General features: G+C 45.8%; 1 protein-coding gene across 1 annotated transcript in view; it reads left to right on the top strand.

Annotated features, from left to right (window-relative positions):
* LOC146776372 (B-cadherin-like) overlaps positions 1-15,319 on the top strand; it is a 234,340-nt gene that overhangs the window by 69,195 nt on the left and 149,826 nt on the right. Inside the window, exons 3-5 of the mRNA XM_085639278.1 lie at positions 3,779-3,987; positions 11,084-11,233; positions 12,760-12,915. Coding sequence (XP_085495404.1) covers positions 3,779-3,987; positions 11,084-11,233; positions 12,760-12,915 — 515 coding nt within the window. The remainder of the gene's footprint in view (positions 1-3,778; positions 3,988-11,083; positions 11,234-12,759; positions 12,916-15,319) is intronic.

Below are 15,319 nucleotides of genomic sequence, written 5' to 3'. Positions count from 1 at the left end.
TTTGATGTATGTTAGCTTTCAGAACGTCTCATGCAAGCTGTCCAGCTCCTCCTAAGTAAGCACATGAGAATACAAAGATGAACCATGTGTGTAGTGTGCCGGCACTTTCATGCAGCACCGAGGGAGTCCATGTCCTCTTGCTTTTTGCAAAGTCTGTATTGGTGTGTGGCAAATGAACTTGGGCACACACTCTTGGAGTACTTCAGCTGTCATCGCAGGGGACTTTAAAGTGTCGCCAAAGCTGGTAGACGAGTGTGTTGTCTGCTGAGACGCGCATCTAGTCCCATAGAGATTGGGAACAAGAGTATGGCGAGTGGCCTTGGAGTTTGATTGTACGTTTTTCAAGGCTTGTGGCTCATTCACAGAAGGGCCCAAAAAGCTTGACCAGTCCGGGGCATCCTAGTCCTGCACACAAAGGGGTATCTAGTTGTGGTGGGAACAACCGAGAACGCCTTGGACAGGTCACACCACCGCAGCTGGCCCCTAGGGAGGCCGCTGGCTTTGCCTTTCTGTCCCTCTAGATCTTTCTGAAATGGAAAGCAAGGTGCCCCGTCTGCCTGCCAGAAGACCATCTTGGGTTCTAGCCCCACAGTCTCCCTTCTCGCGCCACTTTGCCCTCGCGGGTCACTTGAAGCCACAGCGGATGTACTGCAGGTTGTTAGCACATTGAATAGTTTGTTTCCTCTGAGATCAAAGCATCAAGCCCTTTCTTCATGCTTAGTGTGTGGTTCCAAACCCATACAGGGGCAGCCTCAAGTCTCCCCCGGATTTAATCCTTCATCTCCCTGGTGCTCTGTCACTCCTTCAAGGCTGAAATGAATATCTGCGCAGAGGGCTAGCGTGTACGGTGTAACCACCAGTGTTTTGCTGGTTGAATGAGCTGAACCGTTCCATTTTGGACTGTTGGAGCGGTTGAAATTATATGGGGGACCCACCTACTTCCAGCACCCCTTTCTGTAGATGAAGTGCGATTTCTGGACCATGAACCTTGACTAACCTTCGATGACGCTGCTCTCAGGGTAAAAGCAGATATGCTGTAACGTGGCATTGGTCTTTCCGTAGGATAAGAAGGAAGCGTTGCCTGGTTTCTCTTATTTTAGGACTGCTATACCCAGATGTGTAATTTATTCTGGTCTACATCCTTCTCCCTCCCACGGAAAATAGATTTGCTTCAGATCGATCAGTACATTTTTCAAGTGTTTTTGTTTCCATAAATAGCCTGGTTGTCTACAGCGAGCCCACGCTGGAGGTCGGTGCCCAGGATAAAGGCATGTGTGTGGCATGGACAGTGTCTGCTCCTCTGGCCTCCCCTTGTCTAGCCCAGGTCACCTCCCTTGAACCTGCCACCTCATATACATAGACGTGACCTGTTAAGCTTTTAATAGCCCTTCCACATTCCCTTCTATTCTGCTTTCACTCCTTCCCTGATGGCCAGGACTTGGGGCAAGCAGACTCCAAGCCCAGCGGAGGGACCTGGAAGTGCTCTGTGGCCCTGGTTGGGGGGAAAAAAACGCATCTTTCATTCCTTGAGAGACTTTTAGTTAAAAAAAAAAAAACCTGGGTGAATACTCGGGCAACAGGCCCCTCTTTCAGACGTCGCAGTGTACTAGGACGTGAAGCGTTCACCAATGGGGAGCTCAAAACACATGCAGGTCATAGATCTGTACCAACAAGTAAGCAAAGCACGGATTGTATTGATAACATTGAATAGTTCCACCGCTTTTTATAATGTAAATACATTGTGAACCCTAGTTCTGTATGCTGCTACATAATGTTAAACCTAGAAGAGAACCGATATCATTTGTGTCCGTCCGTCACACCTCACTGAAGTGCTGGTCCTTTCACTGTAATGTGTAGGTATTTGGGGGGCGTCGCTTTCTGCCTAGTTTTTTTTAATGCAAACTACAGGACTTGTGTGTTGAAGGTAGGCCTGAATTGAGAGCAAGGACACTCCCAGATGAATTTTTCTTTTTTTCTTCAGGCTTTTGAGACCTACAGGCTTTTTCCAAACCAGGTACTCTAGTAGAGTGGGTTCTCTTTTTAGTGGGAGTGAACATGGCTGCACTGAATACCAGTGGACCCACTGGTATGTGTGGTGATGTTTGGGCCCCCTCTTATCGGTCTTCTACCAATGTGTGCTGTGCTCTCCCGCCCTATCCTACGGGTGAGTCTGGCATCATTGATGTGGCATTTGGACCACTGCTTGACCTGGCTGGACAGTGGCTGGGGGTAGCAAAGCTTCCTGGAAGCTCTGTGGGCGAGTAGTTTGTTGTGGACTTGGCAGACCTGAGCTGCATGGAGAGCTGCAGTTAAAAAAAAAAAAGGAGCTGGTGAGGCAGGTTGAAGGCCCTCTGACAATCGGACTTCCCAATGCCGTAGGGCACCCTATTATACCTGAGTTCGAGTTAAAACCATCAAGAGTTATGGGTGCTTGAATGTGTATCTGCAGAAGTTAGGCTGGGAGTGGAAGCCTTAGGATGGGGGTGTTGGGGGTTGGGCGGCGTCACATTTGGTTTGTTAGGGCTCCAGCATTCTCAGACATGTGAGCAGGTCCTAGAGAAGATGGGTGCTCTGGATCCTAACCGGTGAGGTTTGTGGCTGTGATTGAGGCTAAGGGGAGAGAGGTGGGTATCGCCATCAAGACAACCAACCACTTGTATACGGCCGGCATTATTCATGGCCATTCATCAGCATTGAGCTGCAAGTGTTAAATGGGCGAAGATCACTGTGACCCTCTTTGTTCATTGCTTCCCTTGCCCATGACTTCGGATTCACCGGGCTCTCTTCCTCTCCCGCTCCCTCTGTCATGGTCTTGGCACTGTGCAGCAGCCAGAGTTGCCTCACTTTTGTTGAGCCGCCAGCTTTGTTCATATTTTTAGTTTATGGTTAGTCTTTGTTGCATCTAAGGCATAGCATGTGCCAAGTGCCCTAATGCACCTGGAAAATAAAACCCAATAGTTTGGGTTGTAAAATATAGCAATCTGTTTCATTGAGCCCCTGTTGCATCATTGATGCCAGCTGTGGCATCTTTATTGGTGTAAAAAGAGGTTTTCGGTACTGGAAGATGGCCTGTCTCGCAGCACTCCTCACTCGCACGCCCGCTCACTCTTTGGCTGTTCAGTCGAGATTAAAATCTTCCTCTCTTGCGTCCGTAGCGGGTACCTTGGTTTAAACCGCCTTTTCCTCTTAGCAGTCAATAGGACATATTTTTCGTAAGTTTATAGCTTCGAAAAAAAATGTTTGCCGAAGCAGGGAGTGCCTCTGTGTCCATCTGAGACCTTGAAAGGTTAAGGGTTGACTTTCCAGCTGTGAGTTTACTTGCACGCCTGATTTGACATGTTTAAACTGCACATTCGTGCAGTTTAAAATTCAGCTCAGGTAGTTTGTTGACTTTGTACGTTTTAGGAGAAAGTAGAACGTGTTTCTATTGAAGGATGTGTCAATGAGCAGGTAAGTCTAGTTCCTGCACTCGCCTAGTCCGGTCTCGTCCTCGTGGCACGTGCGCCCCTGCATCCTTCCTCGCGGCACTCGCGCCCCAGCATCCTCCCTGGTTTTGTATGAGGCCAAGGATCTCTCTCCCACTGGAAGAATTCCAGAGATTTGAAAGCCGTTAAACCTATGTTTCTTATGGAACGGTCAACAAGTGTTTTGAAAAGATCGATCTTTTGACCTATATCATTTTCCTCGCCAATGTGCTTGTTAGCCCAAAATGCTTGTAGTTCTGCATTGTTTTTTAATCTCTTGCATTAAACCGATCCTTGTTTTCCTTAATACACAGTGACCTTCATAGACTGCCCTGAAAGGAACCTTGGACTCTTCAGTGCGGGAGACTCTCGCTTCCACGCGCGGAAGGATGGAACCATCACGGTAAAGCGCCGTGTGCGATTACACGGACACGAGCTGCGATTTACTGTACATGGCTGGGATGTGAAAAGAATGAATTACTCTACGTCGGTCATCGTACAGCACAGGCATGAGCACAGACGGGTAAGATCATCCGTGCGAGGTTTCCACCCCTTTCCTCCTCTCATCCAGGTGTCTGTAGTATGGCTTCAGCCTTCTTTGCCTCCATGCTCATTCGCTCTTTGTAAAGCGCCTACATTTTTAGATATTCTGCTATGAGTTTTTGTGAATCACCCTGTCACACTTTGGAGCTAGGTGTAGGTGCTGAGGGTCCAGTGAAATTTGGGACCCCTTGAGTCAAGGTTATATTTTGTTTATGAAAGTAAAGGCACTTGACTCATATATATATATATATATATTCACTGAAAAAACCATAGGTTTCACACATGTTATAGTTAGCGGAAATTTTACTGATAAAAAACCAATGAAATTGCCCCGTTATAGTTAGTGCTGGCAACTATAACTCACGCGACCGCAATCCTCTGCTGATGCTAATACTGTATTTAGACACTTATTTGCCCATGTCTTCTTCCATACATTTTTAGCTATACATATATTACAAATATTTTTTTTTATAAAGACACATGTCATCAGCAGAAGATTGCGGTCGCGTGAGTTATAGTTGCCAGCACTAACTATAACGGGGCAATTTCATTGGTTTTTTTATCAGTAAAATTTCCGCTAACTATAACGTGTGAAACCTATGGTTTTTTCAGTGAATTTGCAAGGTTTTTTAAATGCTAATTCCTAACTATAACGTGTGTGAAACCTATGGTTTTTTCAGTGAATTTGTACGGTTTTTTAAATGCTAAGTTACTTTACGCCATTCGAGGCGTGCGCGCCCACTTAACGTAGTGCGTTCCGTGCACGGTTTTTATCAACTTTAATAAGCCCTGTACATTTGGTGGCCTTCGGCCACCAAAAGCACAGGGGGTGGGGTCAATGTGGATAGTGTTTTTTTTATTTCTATTATTTGCCGTACGCTTACGGTAAGCGCACGGTAAGCGTACTCTGCAAAATTGCCGAAAAAAAAATAAAACCGTTTTTGCTCTTGGGGGATGTTTGGGGACTCCCTCAACATGACTATGTGGGAGGGAGTTGTCAAAACAGCCCCGTAACATGTTTTTGGGCATCATGTTTGATAAATAACACTCAGTGCGAGAGACAAAATGGCGGACGCCGCTTCCTGGTTTCGGCCGATTCGAATGTTTACTAAGATCTAAGAGCCAATCAGAATCGCGCACGCCACCGTACGCGTACAGTAAGCGTACGGTAAGCGTACCGTAAGCGGGCTCAGATATATATATTGATTTAAAGGCTATTTTCTCAGAATCTACTGAACAGATTTACACTAAACCTACAAAAGGCACTTCCTTGACATAGGGACTACCTCTCTGCCAAATTTCTAGTAATTCTGTTCAGCCGTTCGGGCTGTAGCTCTGTCTAAAGGTCCTATGGAAAAATGCATGGGAAAAACGCGTTTTGGGACCCCCCTTTTATCTCAGCCCCCGCTTGATGAATCCCCCCGAGACTTTCAGGGTAGGAGCGGAGCGGAGCGTAGCGCCACACCTATTTTGAGAAATTCGCGAGGATTCATCGACCGGCGCCAAAGTTATTCAAAATAGAATGTTGCGGATTTCCTATGGAAAAGGGGTCCTAACTATAACTACCTACTGGCGACCGCCAGTAGGTAATATATATATATATATATATATATATATATATATATATATATATATATATATATATATATATATATATATATATATATATATATATATATATATATATATATATATATATATATATATTCCATACCGCAATTGCAGCAAGTAGAAGCCCACCATTCGGAGAAGTAAGTCAAATGTAGCTTTAATTTTCAAGGACAGCAGTCACAGAATGCAGCATTACGCGTTTCGAGCGTACAACGCTCTTAATCATATGCAGTCCAGAGGCTCAGCTGTTCCCACCTTAAGTATGCTGAGGTAGTGAACAGCGAGGGGGGACCACACACCTTCGGTTTTAAAGTAACCTTCATCAATGTTAATGTTTTGTTTGAGTACACGCACTTTGGCAATCAGAGTACATATAGTAGCTGAACTCCCATATTTATTGCATCGTGCAATTATTTCAACACAGAGTTCAAACTTTGCATCTCCATTGTCAGTGCTATCCGTAATCGGACTCCATTACCCATGATGCTTCATCTTGGTGTTCAAGTCACGGTGTGGCCTTCCCCTAAATTGCGACATTTAAGATGTTAAAGTCTTGGATAACTGAGGAAAAGTTGTTAATCTATTTGAAAGGAAAAAGTTTCCATATCCTTCTTACTTGTAGGGAATAGTTCCCTTGATGGTAACAATCCTTCCTCCGTTCATTCCACGAGCGCTCAGCCTCATAGCAGGTACCATTCAGTCAGTGTCTTGCTTCGCTGGTGTCCTTTCTTTTTGACTTTTGTTTCTCCTAAGTGCGGAGGTCACCCTCCACAAACCCTGGCTGCAACCCAAAATGTTCCGTGGTTTCAGGACCAGCGGTCCTTCCCTCGATTCAGTGGCGGAGCCTCCCATTTCGGTGGTAGCACCGCAGGAACCATCCATCCTGGGCCATAGTAGATGCAGCCGGCGGGTGCCTTTCACTAATAAATCCAAATGCACCTTGACGAAGCAGGCACCCTTCCAAGCGGGTCGGGGCTTCTTGGCGTCGTCACCGCCTCCATATTCCATACGCAAACCATACCGCAATTGCAGCAAGTAGAAGCCCACCATTCGGAGAAGTAAGTCAAATGTAGCTTTAATTTTCAAGGACAGCAGTCACAGAATGCAGCATTACGCGTTTCGAGCGTACAACGCTCTTAATCATATGCAGTCCAGGGGCTCAGCTGTTCCCACCTTAAGTATGCTGAGGTAGTGAACAGCGAGGGGGGACCACACACACCTTCGGTTTTAAAGTAACCTTCATCAATGTTAATGTTTTGTTTGAGTACACGCACTTTGGCAATCAGAGTACATATAGTAGCTGAACTCCCATATTTATTGCATCGTGCAATTATTTCAACACAGAGTTCAAACTTTGCATCTCCATTGTCAGTGCTATCCGTAATCGGACTCCATTACCCATGATGCTTCATCTTGGTGTTCAAGTCACGGTGTGGCCTTCCCCTAAATTGCGACATTTAAGATGTTAAAGTCTTGGATAACTGAGGAAAAGTTGTTAATCTATTTGAAAGGAAAAAGTTTCCATATCCTTCTTACTTGTAGGGAATAGTTCCCTTGATGGTAACAATCCTTCCTCCGTTCATTCCACGAGCGCTCAGCCTCATAGCAGGTACCATTCAGTCAGTGTCTTGCTTCGCTGGTGTCCTTTCTTTTTGCCTTTTTGTTTCTCCTAAGTGCGGAGGTCACCCTCCACAAACCCTGGCTGCAACCCAAAATGTTCCATGGTTTCAGGACCAGCGGTCCTTCCCTCGATTCAGTGGCGGAGCCTCCCATTTCGGTGGTAGCACCGCAGGAACCATCCATCCTGGGCCATAGTAGATGCAGCCGGCGGGTGCCTTTCACTAATAAATCCAAATGCACCTTGACGAAGCAGGCACCCTTCCAAGCGGGTCGGGGCTTCTTGGCGTCGTCACCGCCTCCATATTCCATACGCAAACCATACCGCAATTGCAGCAAGTAGAAGCCCACCATTCGGAGAAGTAAGTCAAATGTAGCTTTAATTTTCAAGGACAGCAGTCACAGAATGCAGCATTACGCGTTTCGAGCGTACAACGCTCTTAATCATATGCAGTCCAGAGGCTCAGCTGTTCCCACCTGAAGTATGCTGAGGTAGTGAACAGCGAGGGGGGACCACACACACCTTCGGTTTTAAAGTAACCTTCATCAATGTTAATGTTTTGTTTGAGTACACGCACTTTGGCAATCAGAGTACATATAGTAGCTGAACTCCCATATTTATTGCATCGTGCAATTATTTCAACACAGAGTTCAAACTTTGCATCTCCATTGTCAGTGCTATCCAACTGACAATGGAGATGCAAAGTTTGAACTCTGTGTTGAAATAATTGCACGATGCAATAAATATGGGAGTTCAGCTACTATATGTACTCTGATTGCCAAAGTGCGTGTACTCAAACAAAACATTAACATTGATGGTTACTTTAAAACCGAAGGTGTGTGTGGTCCCCCCTCGCTGTTCACTACCTCAGCATACTTAAGGTGGGAACAGCTGAGCCTCTGGACTGCATATGATTAAGAGCGTTGTACGCTCGAAACGCGTAATGCTGCATTCTGTGACTGCTGTCCTTGAAAATTAAAGCTACATTTGACTTACTTCTCCGAATGGTGGGCTTCTACTTGCTGCAATTGCGGTATGGTTTGCGTATGGAATATGGAGGCGGTGACGACGCCAAGAAGCCCCGACCCGCTTGGAAGGGTGCCTGCTTCGTCAAGGTGCATTTGGAGATATATATATATTTTTTTTTTTTTAGCCGATCTGTGCAAGGTTCTAAGCTAAACTGCAATGCTAAAAGTAACTTGCTGTTGTCTGCATATGTTCACACTGTATGTGCCTCTTGGTAGCACAATTTCAGATACCTAAACTAAATACATCTTTTAGATGGGGGTGAATTGTAGGAGGTGCCCTACCAGGCTGTGTAGCAGCTTTTCTTCCACCGACTTGGGAAATTTGCCGCATGAACCTCACAGGCCCCTTGATGGGTTAACCCAAAGAATTCGTCCCAACGCTTGCTAATCGAATTGTGTCTGAGCTCCTAAACTTTTTAATTACCTGAGTTGTTTGAACCCCCGTGGAAGTAACCCAAATGCTTGAAACTGCTGCAGCCCGACAAGGACCCTGTTGCTCGAGACACCAGTTTGACTGTCCTGCTGTGATATCTGAGAAGTTGGTGTAACGATACTGGACTCCTTTCTAGCTAATCCCTGGACTCTTAAGCTGTGTCTCCCAGCCTACTACCTGGGAGGTTGGGCTTTGTGCAGGTATGGAGGAGGACACCGTGGCCTCCAGACTGTACCTCAAGATCGCCAAAGGTGTGGCCTACTCTGGAAGTAGATCCGGGTGATTACCTTTTCTGCTGTGTATGCGGTGCTGGTCTAGCAGTAGTTGAGACGGGGATGATATGAATAGCGTTGTCCAGACAGATTTGTGTGCCATAGTCTTAGCACTTACAGAGCCGCAAAACAATTGTAGCAGAAGTTTCTGGTGAATTGTGGTGTGTCCCTGTAGTTTGACTTTGATCTATAATGTTGAGCTGAATTTTTTTTTTTTTTACACATGCAAAGACTGAACTGCAGTAATGTATTACTGTCAAGACAGGAAATGCCCTGGATAGACCTTGTGATATAATGTGAAGGAAAGGCCTTGATTGAGTGTTCAGTAGAATGACAAGACCCCCTTGTACTAGAATAATGGAAACTGCCGAACCCGCTATCAAAATTGTGGAAGGATGCCAATGGTGCCTTCTGCCATTGATGCGACACCCAATCTTGGCATGTAGCTCATTTGTCTGTGCTCCTGTTTCTTTGATGGAGCGGTTGACTAAGATCCAGAGTGATGAATCGGGCATGACTGGTTCTCGGAGACCACACACAGGGGTCGCACGTTAGAACTTCCTTGTAGGTGGACAAGGTAGGATCAGTTTGAGTGATGCTGGGGATCTTGCGGCAGTGCACAGCATGGATCCAGGATTTCTCGCCTTCCACTCGCAGGGCCGTTCTAGTGGTCAGAAGGATTAGCAGGGGCCCTTTCTTGGCATGTAGCTCATTTGTCAGTGCTCCTGTTTCTTTGATGGAGCAGTTGATTTAGACCCAGAGTGATGAATCGGGCTTGACTATCACAGTGTGGGGGGAAGAGGGGAACCAAGATTTTGGAGCACAGGTATCCAGATTCTGCAGCTAGTCCAGAAGTCCACACCATCTTCTCAAGTAGTAATGTTGAGGCAGAAGAAGGAAAAACCGAGTTGGGGGCAGGTTTTTGAATTAGTTAAGGTGGGTAATCTGTACTTGAATAAGTGATTGGGGGCTCAGGTCCTTAGTGCTGTTGACAATTTGGATACTTTACATATTCAAGACGGCTGCTATAAACCCACCACCAACATAACTTGGCTTTTTTTTGTAGCTACTGCCTTGAGTAATTTTGGGTATTTGAATAGCGCAGGTTTAAAGACTACCCATAATTGTTGGAAATCAGATGCGTTTTGTGTGCAGGATGTTTAAGTGGAACATAAAACTTAACCTCCATAAAGGGACCTTAAGATGATTTATTTGGCTATTTTTCTTAAGATGAGCACACTTGGATTTGACCATTCTGGTGTTCTGCTATTCTAATCTACTGAGCAGTTCTGTGACAACGGACCGTCCGACCCCCTCCCCCTCCGCACCAGCAGCCCTACTTTAGAGAAACGTTCTTGCCTGTAGAGTAGCTTGTAACCAAAGCTCTTGTGGTCTGCATGGTCGTTGCAAGCAGTCGAGTAACTTTCTTTAAGTGGTTCCTACGTTGGAGACTTTTTACCTAACTCACACTGAAAGTAAGTTTGCTTCCTAAATCGGTCTGTTCACCCGGCAAGATGCAAATATATTGGTTGCAGAGGCTTCCTTAACTTAAATGACTAAAGACCCATACCTTCCAACAGTCTTTTGGCCTGCTTATATTCTGATCTTATTTGCTTTTTGTCCCGGCTGATTATGCTTCCTGCTTTTGTAACCTCATCCTTGAAGCACTGAGTGACCATAGTTACCCAAGGGCTATACAACATTCAATTAGTAACCAGGATAAATAACCACTGCATAAATGACAACCAGTCAGAAGACAGCATGTTTAATTTTTTTTCAACCTATTTTGATGAATTGAGCCCATGAAACTCTTACTTTGTGGTACTTTGTCATAGGCTTGAGCAATCAACAATGCTCTGTTGCATTGTTGGGCTTGTAAGTTGTCTGAATATCCCTTTTCATCCAAGGTAAATTTGGTAGGAAACCTCTACCCATGTATGGAACACCAAAGATGTTCTCTTTTGCCAGAGGGTTTAAAACATTTCATATGGGGAGGGGGAGGCAGGAGGCGCTTGCCGACTAAGCAATGTTGGCTGATTTGGAAATTTTCTACTGTTGGTGATTGGACTAGATGGTGCATTTGCAGTACACATAAGCAGTTCTTTTCCTTTCAGGCGCATTCTGATCAAGAAAAGCGGGCGTTGCCAGTGATCATGTTCCCGGTGGCACAACCCGGACTAAACAGAAAGAAGCGAGACTGGGTCATCCCTCCTATCCGCATCCCTGAAAACGAGATGGGAACATATCCAAAAAGACTTGTACAGGTAAGAAGCGTTTTAATAGAGGCGCAGTAGAGCAGTGTGCCCCATAACTAGCACTTTAATGGGGATAGTAGATTTCAGCTTTTCCAGGGAAGTTGTCCAACTGTTTTTGGTCCCTGCAGATACCTATTTTATGCATCGGGAGAAAGTATAAAGTTATTCAACACACTAATGTTGAGGAATCTGTATTATGATCACTCAAAAGCTAAGGGGCTAAACATTGGATTGACTCTACAAGATATCAAGGACGTACTACACAAGTCTGAGCTTGTGTACAATGTTCTTGCGTTGAGTGAGAATAGCAGAATAGCTTGATTGGTGTCCTCAGTTTGTCATGGCTTTAATGAGCATGAATCAAATTTGTTGTGGTCCTTTGCAACAGGCTTATTTTAATATTGTTTATATAAAATGAATGCTCGAGTCCTCCAGTCATACACCTGCAGTACTGCCTTTGCTCATTGTGAATACTCTTTCGTGAACTATGTCCTCATTTTAATGGCGCTTAACGACTGTCTTCAAGAATTTTTTAGATCTTGCCATCGCAGCTTTAGCTGTTTGTTTGAAGGCCTGTTGTGCGCAATCTCCATATTTGGCGTTGTCTTCATGGCAGCCCTTTTCTTGTGATCAGGTGGCTTTCTTGTCCATCTCATTTGCCTGCTTCATATTTGATGGCTTTCCTCCCTCTTGTGTTCATTCCTCTCCTGAGCTATAGCTGCATTGTCATCCTCTTGACAGCATAACTTGTACCTTCCACAGCTCGCATCAGGAAATGATTTTTTTTTTCCTTTCTTTGTGCTCTCCATGGGAGTGCATGTGTTCTTGCTGTCTCCCTCCCTTATGTGCTGTTTCCCCACTCACATCGCTACTATGCATACCCTCCACCATTGATCTCCCTTCTGTCCCAGCTTACTATGGCTGTCTGCTGCACAGTAATGTTGAGTAGCTGCCCCTATGATCCCTCTTCTCCCAAGATAGATATATCTTTCTCGGCACCGCAACTCTCCTGTCCTTGGAGTTGATTTACCGAAAGTGCGCACTCTGGAGCCAACAGATACCTCAAGTTTTTTTTAAATTTAGCGCTCCAAGATGGGAATGCGCAGTCTTGGAGAATTCAATTAAAATTGCAAAGATGAAGCCAACCCCCCCCCCCCCCCCCCCCTCCCCCCTAGATTTAATACCTTTTTTGGCCCATCTGTCAAAGCCAACCGATTGGCTGCCAGCTCTTTCAAATGTGAAACCTATTGGATCACAGGAGACACCGAGTAATACTGGTGGAGTATTCTATTCTAGAGTGATTGCATTTGTGCAGGTAGCAAGGAAACAAATAGTCCTTCTGAATGTTTAACTTCAGGTGTGAAATGGTTTTATGCTTTTATTCCTCCTACTGCCTCGTATGAAGATAATTGAACCCTTCCTTTCAGGGGCTGGTTCTACTTTTGTTTGTCCTTTGCCACAGCATCTTTTACATGCTTTCTTGCAAAATGGTTTTCCAGCAGTTAATTGGTTTCTATACTATGTGTAATCTTTAGATCAAATCCAGCCTGGATAAAGAAACAAAGGTCTTCTACAGCATTACTGGGGAAGGAGCAGACCAGCCACCTGAGGGATTTTTCACTTGTGAGAGGAACACCGGTTGGTTGTCCGTAACCAGACCTTTGGACCGCGAAAAGAAGGATCAATATGTGGTGAGACTCAATAACTTGCTCTGTGCAGAGGGAGATGACCATAAACCTATTTCTGCTGCAGGTTACCTCCTTGCCCCAATGTGCTGTTGCTGGGTGTGCTTTCAAATGGTTTTGCCTTGGGCCATTTATTTCTCCCGCTGAAGCTTGATCCTCCCTTAAGTCCTGTTACCCAGTGCTTGTTGTAATTTCCCACACCCCCAAAATCCTTTTGTCTGAAACCTTCTCTCTTGCACTCGACCTGGTGCCCATTGGCGAGGAATCGTGCTGCTTGCTTGTTACTTGAAATCGAGTGTTGATCTGCGTCCGCTTTGTCACTTTATGGAATGTGTGTTCCTGTATGTCAGGTGCATTAGAATTGCTCAATCTGTAGGTAGATTCTTCCCTTAGAAGCTGGAATTCAGCAATATTGTGCTTGGCTGTGCTAAACCAATTCCCTCATTTTCCAATGGTTTTTAACCTTTTTGAGCAACTCCTTTTCCCTACTGGGTTTGGATTGACGAATGCCCCAATGAATGGAAATGGACAGGGTTTAGAATACAGTAAATAAATTCCTTGCAAAACCAGCTTGGCAACGAGAGAAATATTGGATTTGTTACACCATGTGTTACATTGATCCACAATGTTGTGCGATGGAATAAGTCAACAGGAGAGCAGCACTAGTTTTGCAGCATGAATCCTTCTGGATTCACTATGCTGTGCATTTTTTCCGCGATCTGGTGGTTGGGTCCGGATTCGTAGTAGTTTTTTTTTTTTTTCCGTAGCCCAGGTGGGCGTTGACGTCCCACCATTTGGTGCACCTCTCGTGACGTCGTCGTGCTTCCTGCGGAAGTCCCACCTTTGGGGCGCCATCTTCAGATTCTTTTTTCCGCCGTTGGGTCTGGATCGTCATCGAAGCTCCAGAGTTTTAGACTAAGGAAGAAGGAAAATGCGCGAGTTCATTGAAGGAGAACCTTTAGAAGACTACAGAGAGGTATTACAGCCGGAACGACGAAGGGGGGGGATCCTCGAATTTCTTTGACGCACATAGGAAAATGCGCACTCGGAGGCTGAGCGCAATGGACAAGACACCATTTAAGTTCTGCCCTAACTGCCACCACAAGTATGCGCAGAAGGACCAACATCCGGTCTGCAACCTTTGCCTGACGTTCGACCACGAGAGCAAGGACTGCAACGCCTGTTCCGCTTTCGCGTTGAAGACTCTCCGGGTGAGAACATCCGAGGAGAGCCAACTTCAGCATGGAAGGCAAGGGTAAGGCCCCGTCACTGTACGATCTGGGCCTCTCCACAGACTATGAAGACAACATCGCCGAGGGACCTGATGTCTTTACGGTCGCAGAGACCGATTAAGAAAACGCCAGACGAGGTAAGAGACACGTCTAGTACAAAACCACTGAAAGGGCCCCGAAAATCGGATGGTGACACTCGAAAAATGAGTCCAAGTCCTTGAAGGAAACACCGGCGCCGAAAATTTCGACGTCCGCCAGTGGTTCAAAGGACAAAAGGCCGAGCGGATCCTTCGAGAAGGACTCCCAGGTGCCGAAGACCGCCGAGAGGCAGAGTTCGTCAAAACAGACCCACGAGGTGGGACGTTCGGCGACGAAAGACAAGGCCGCGTCAACGCAAGCTCCGTCAGAGACCTGCAGTCGACGCCGAGCACATCTCAAGCATGGAAAAGAAAAAAGGCTCGAGGCGGAGATGGAGAGCATCCTTCAGAGGAAGGAGTTCGACAAAAGAATGAAACAATTCAAAATCCCAACAGTCACGTCGATGGATGTCGTTGAGATCTAGAATGAAGGAAATTTCGACACCGAAGAGCAGTCGAGAGGTCCTGAAGAGGAGGAAGAAGGCCCCTACTATGAAGGAGACGGTTATGAAGAGGATCAGCAGTCGTTCTACGGCTCGGCGCCGACTAGTCGGGAGCTGGAATGGCAGGACATCGACACCGAAGAGCCCGTGGACTCGTATCCTTCGAGAAGAATGTATATAAACAAAAAAATGAAAATAATTTATAAAAAATATAATAGATAAACAGTATACACTTTTGGTGATTTTTGTTCTTTGTGAACCCACAAAAAGTGAATAGTGAAGTTAAAGTAATATAGGTCGAGAGGGATACTTACTAGTATAGTTCGTATCCTTCGAGGCCTTCGCCACCTGACATCGGGGCATACAACATGGTCGTCAAGAGTGCTGCAGCAGCCTTTGGTGTGAAATTGGACGAGAAGCCGAAAGCAGACTTTCTACTCGCAACTCTGCTCCCCATCCAGACGAGGAGCCAGTTCCTCCCCATGCCCCAAAGCATGATGAACCAAGGGAAGGAGGCATTTAAGGTCCCAGGAACATGCCGGTCCATCACACCCAGAACGGAAAAGTACAAGCACTCCTCGCAGGATCCTCCTTACAT

This window comes from Triturus cristatus, chromosome 12, assembly GCF_964204655.1.
Source record: "Triturus cristatus chromosome 12, aTriCri1.1, whole genome shotgun sequence".
Classification (NCBI taxonomy): domain Eukaryota; kingdom Metazoa; phylum Chordata; class Amphibia; order Caudata; family Salamandridae; genus Triturus; species Triturus cristatus.
This window is presented reverse-complemented; position numbering and strand designations above follow the sequence as displayed.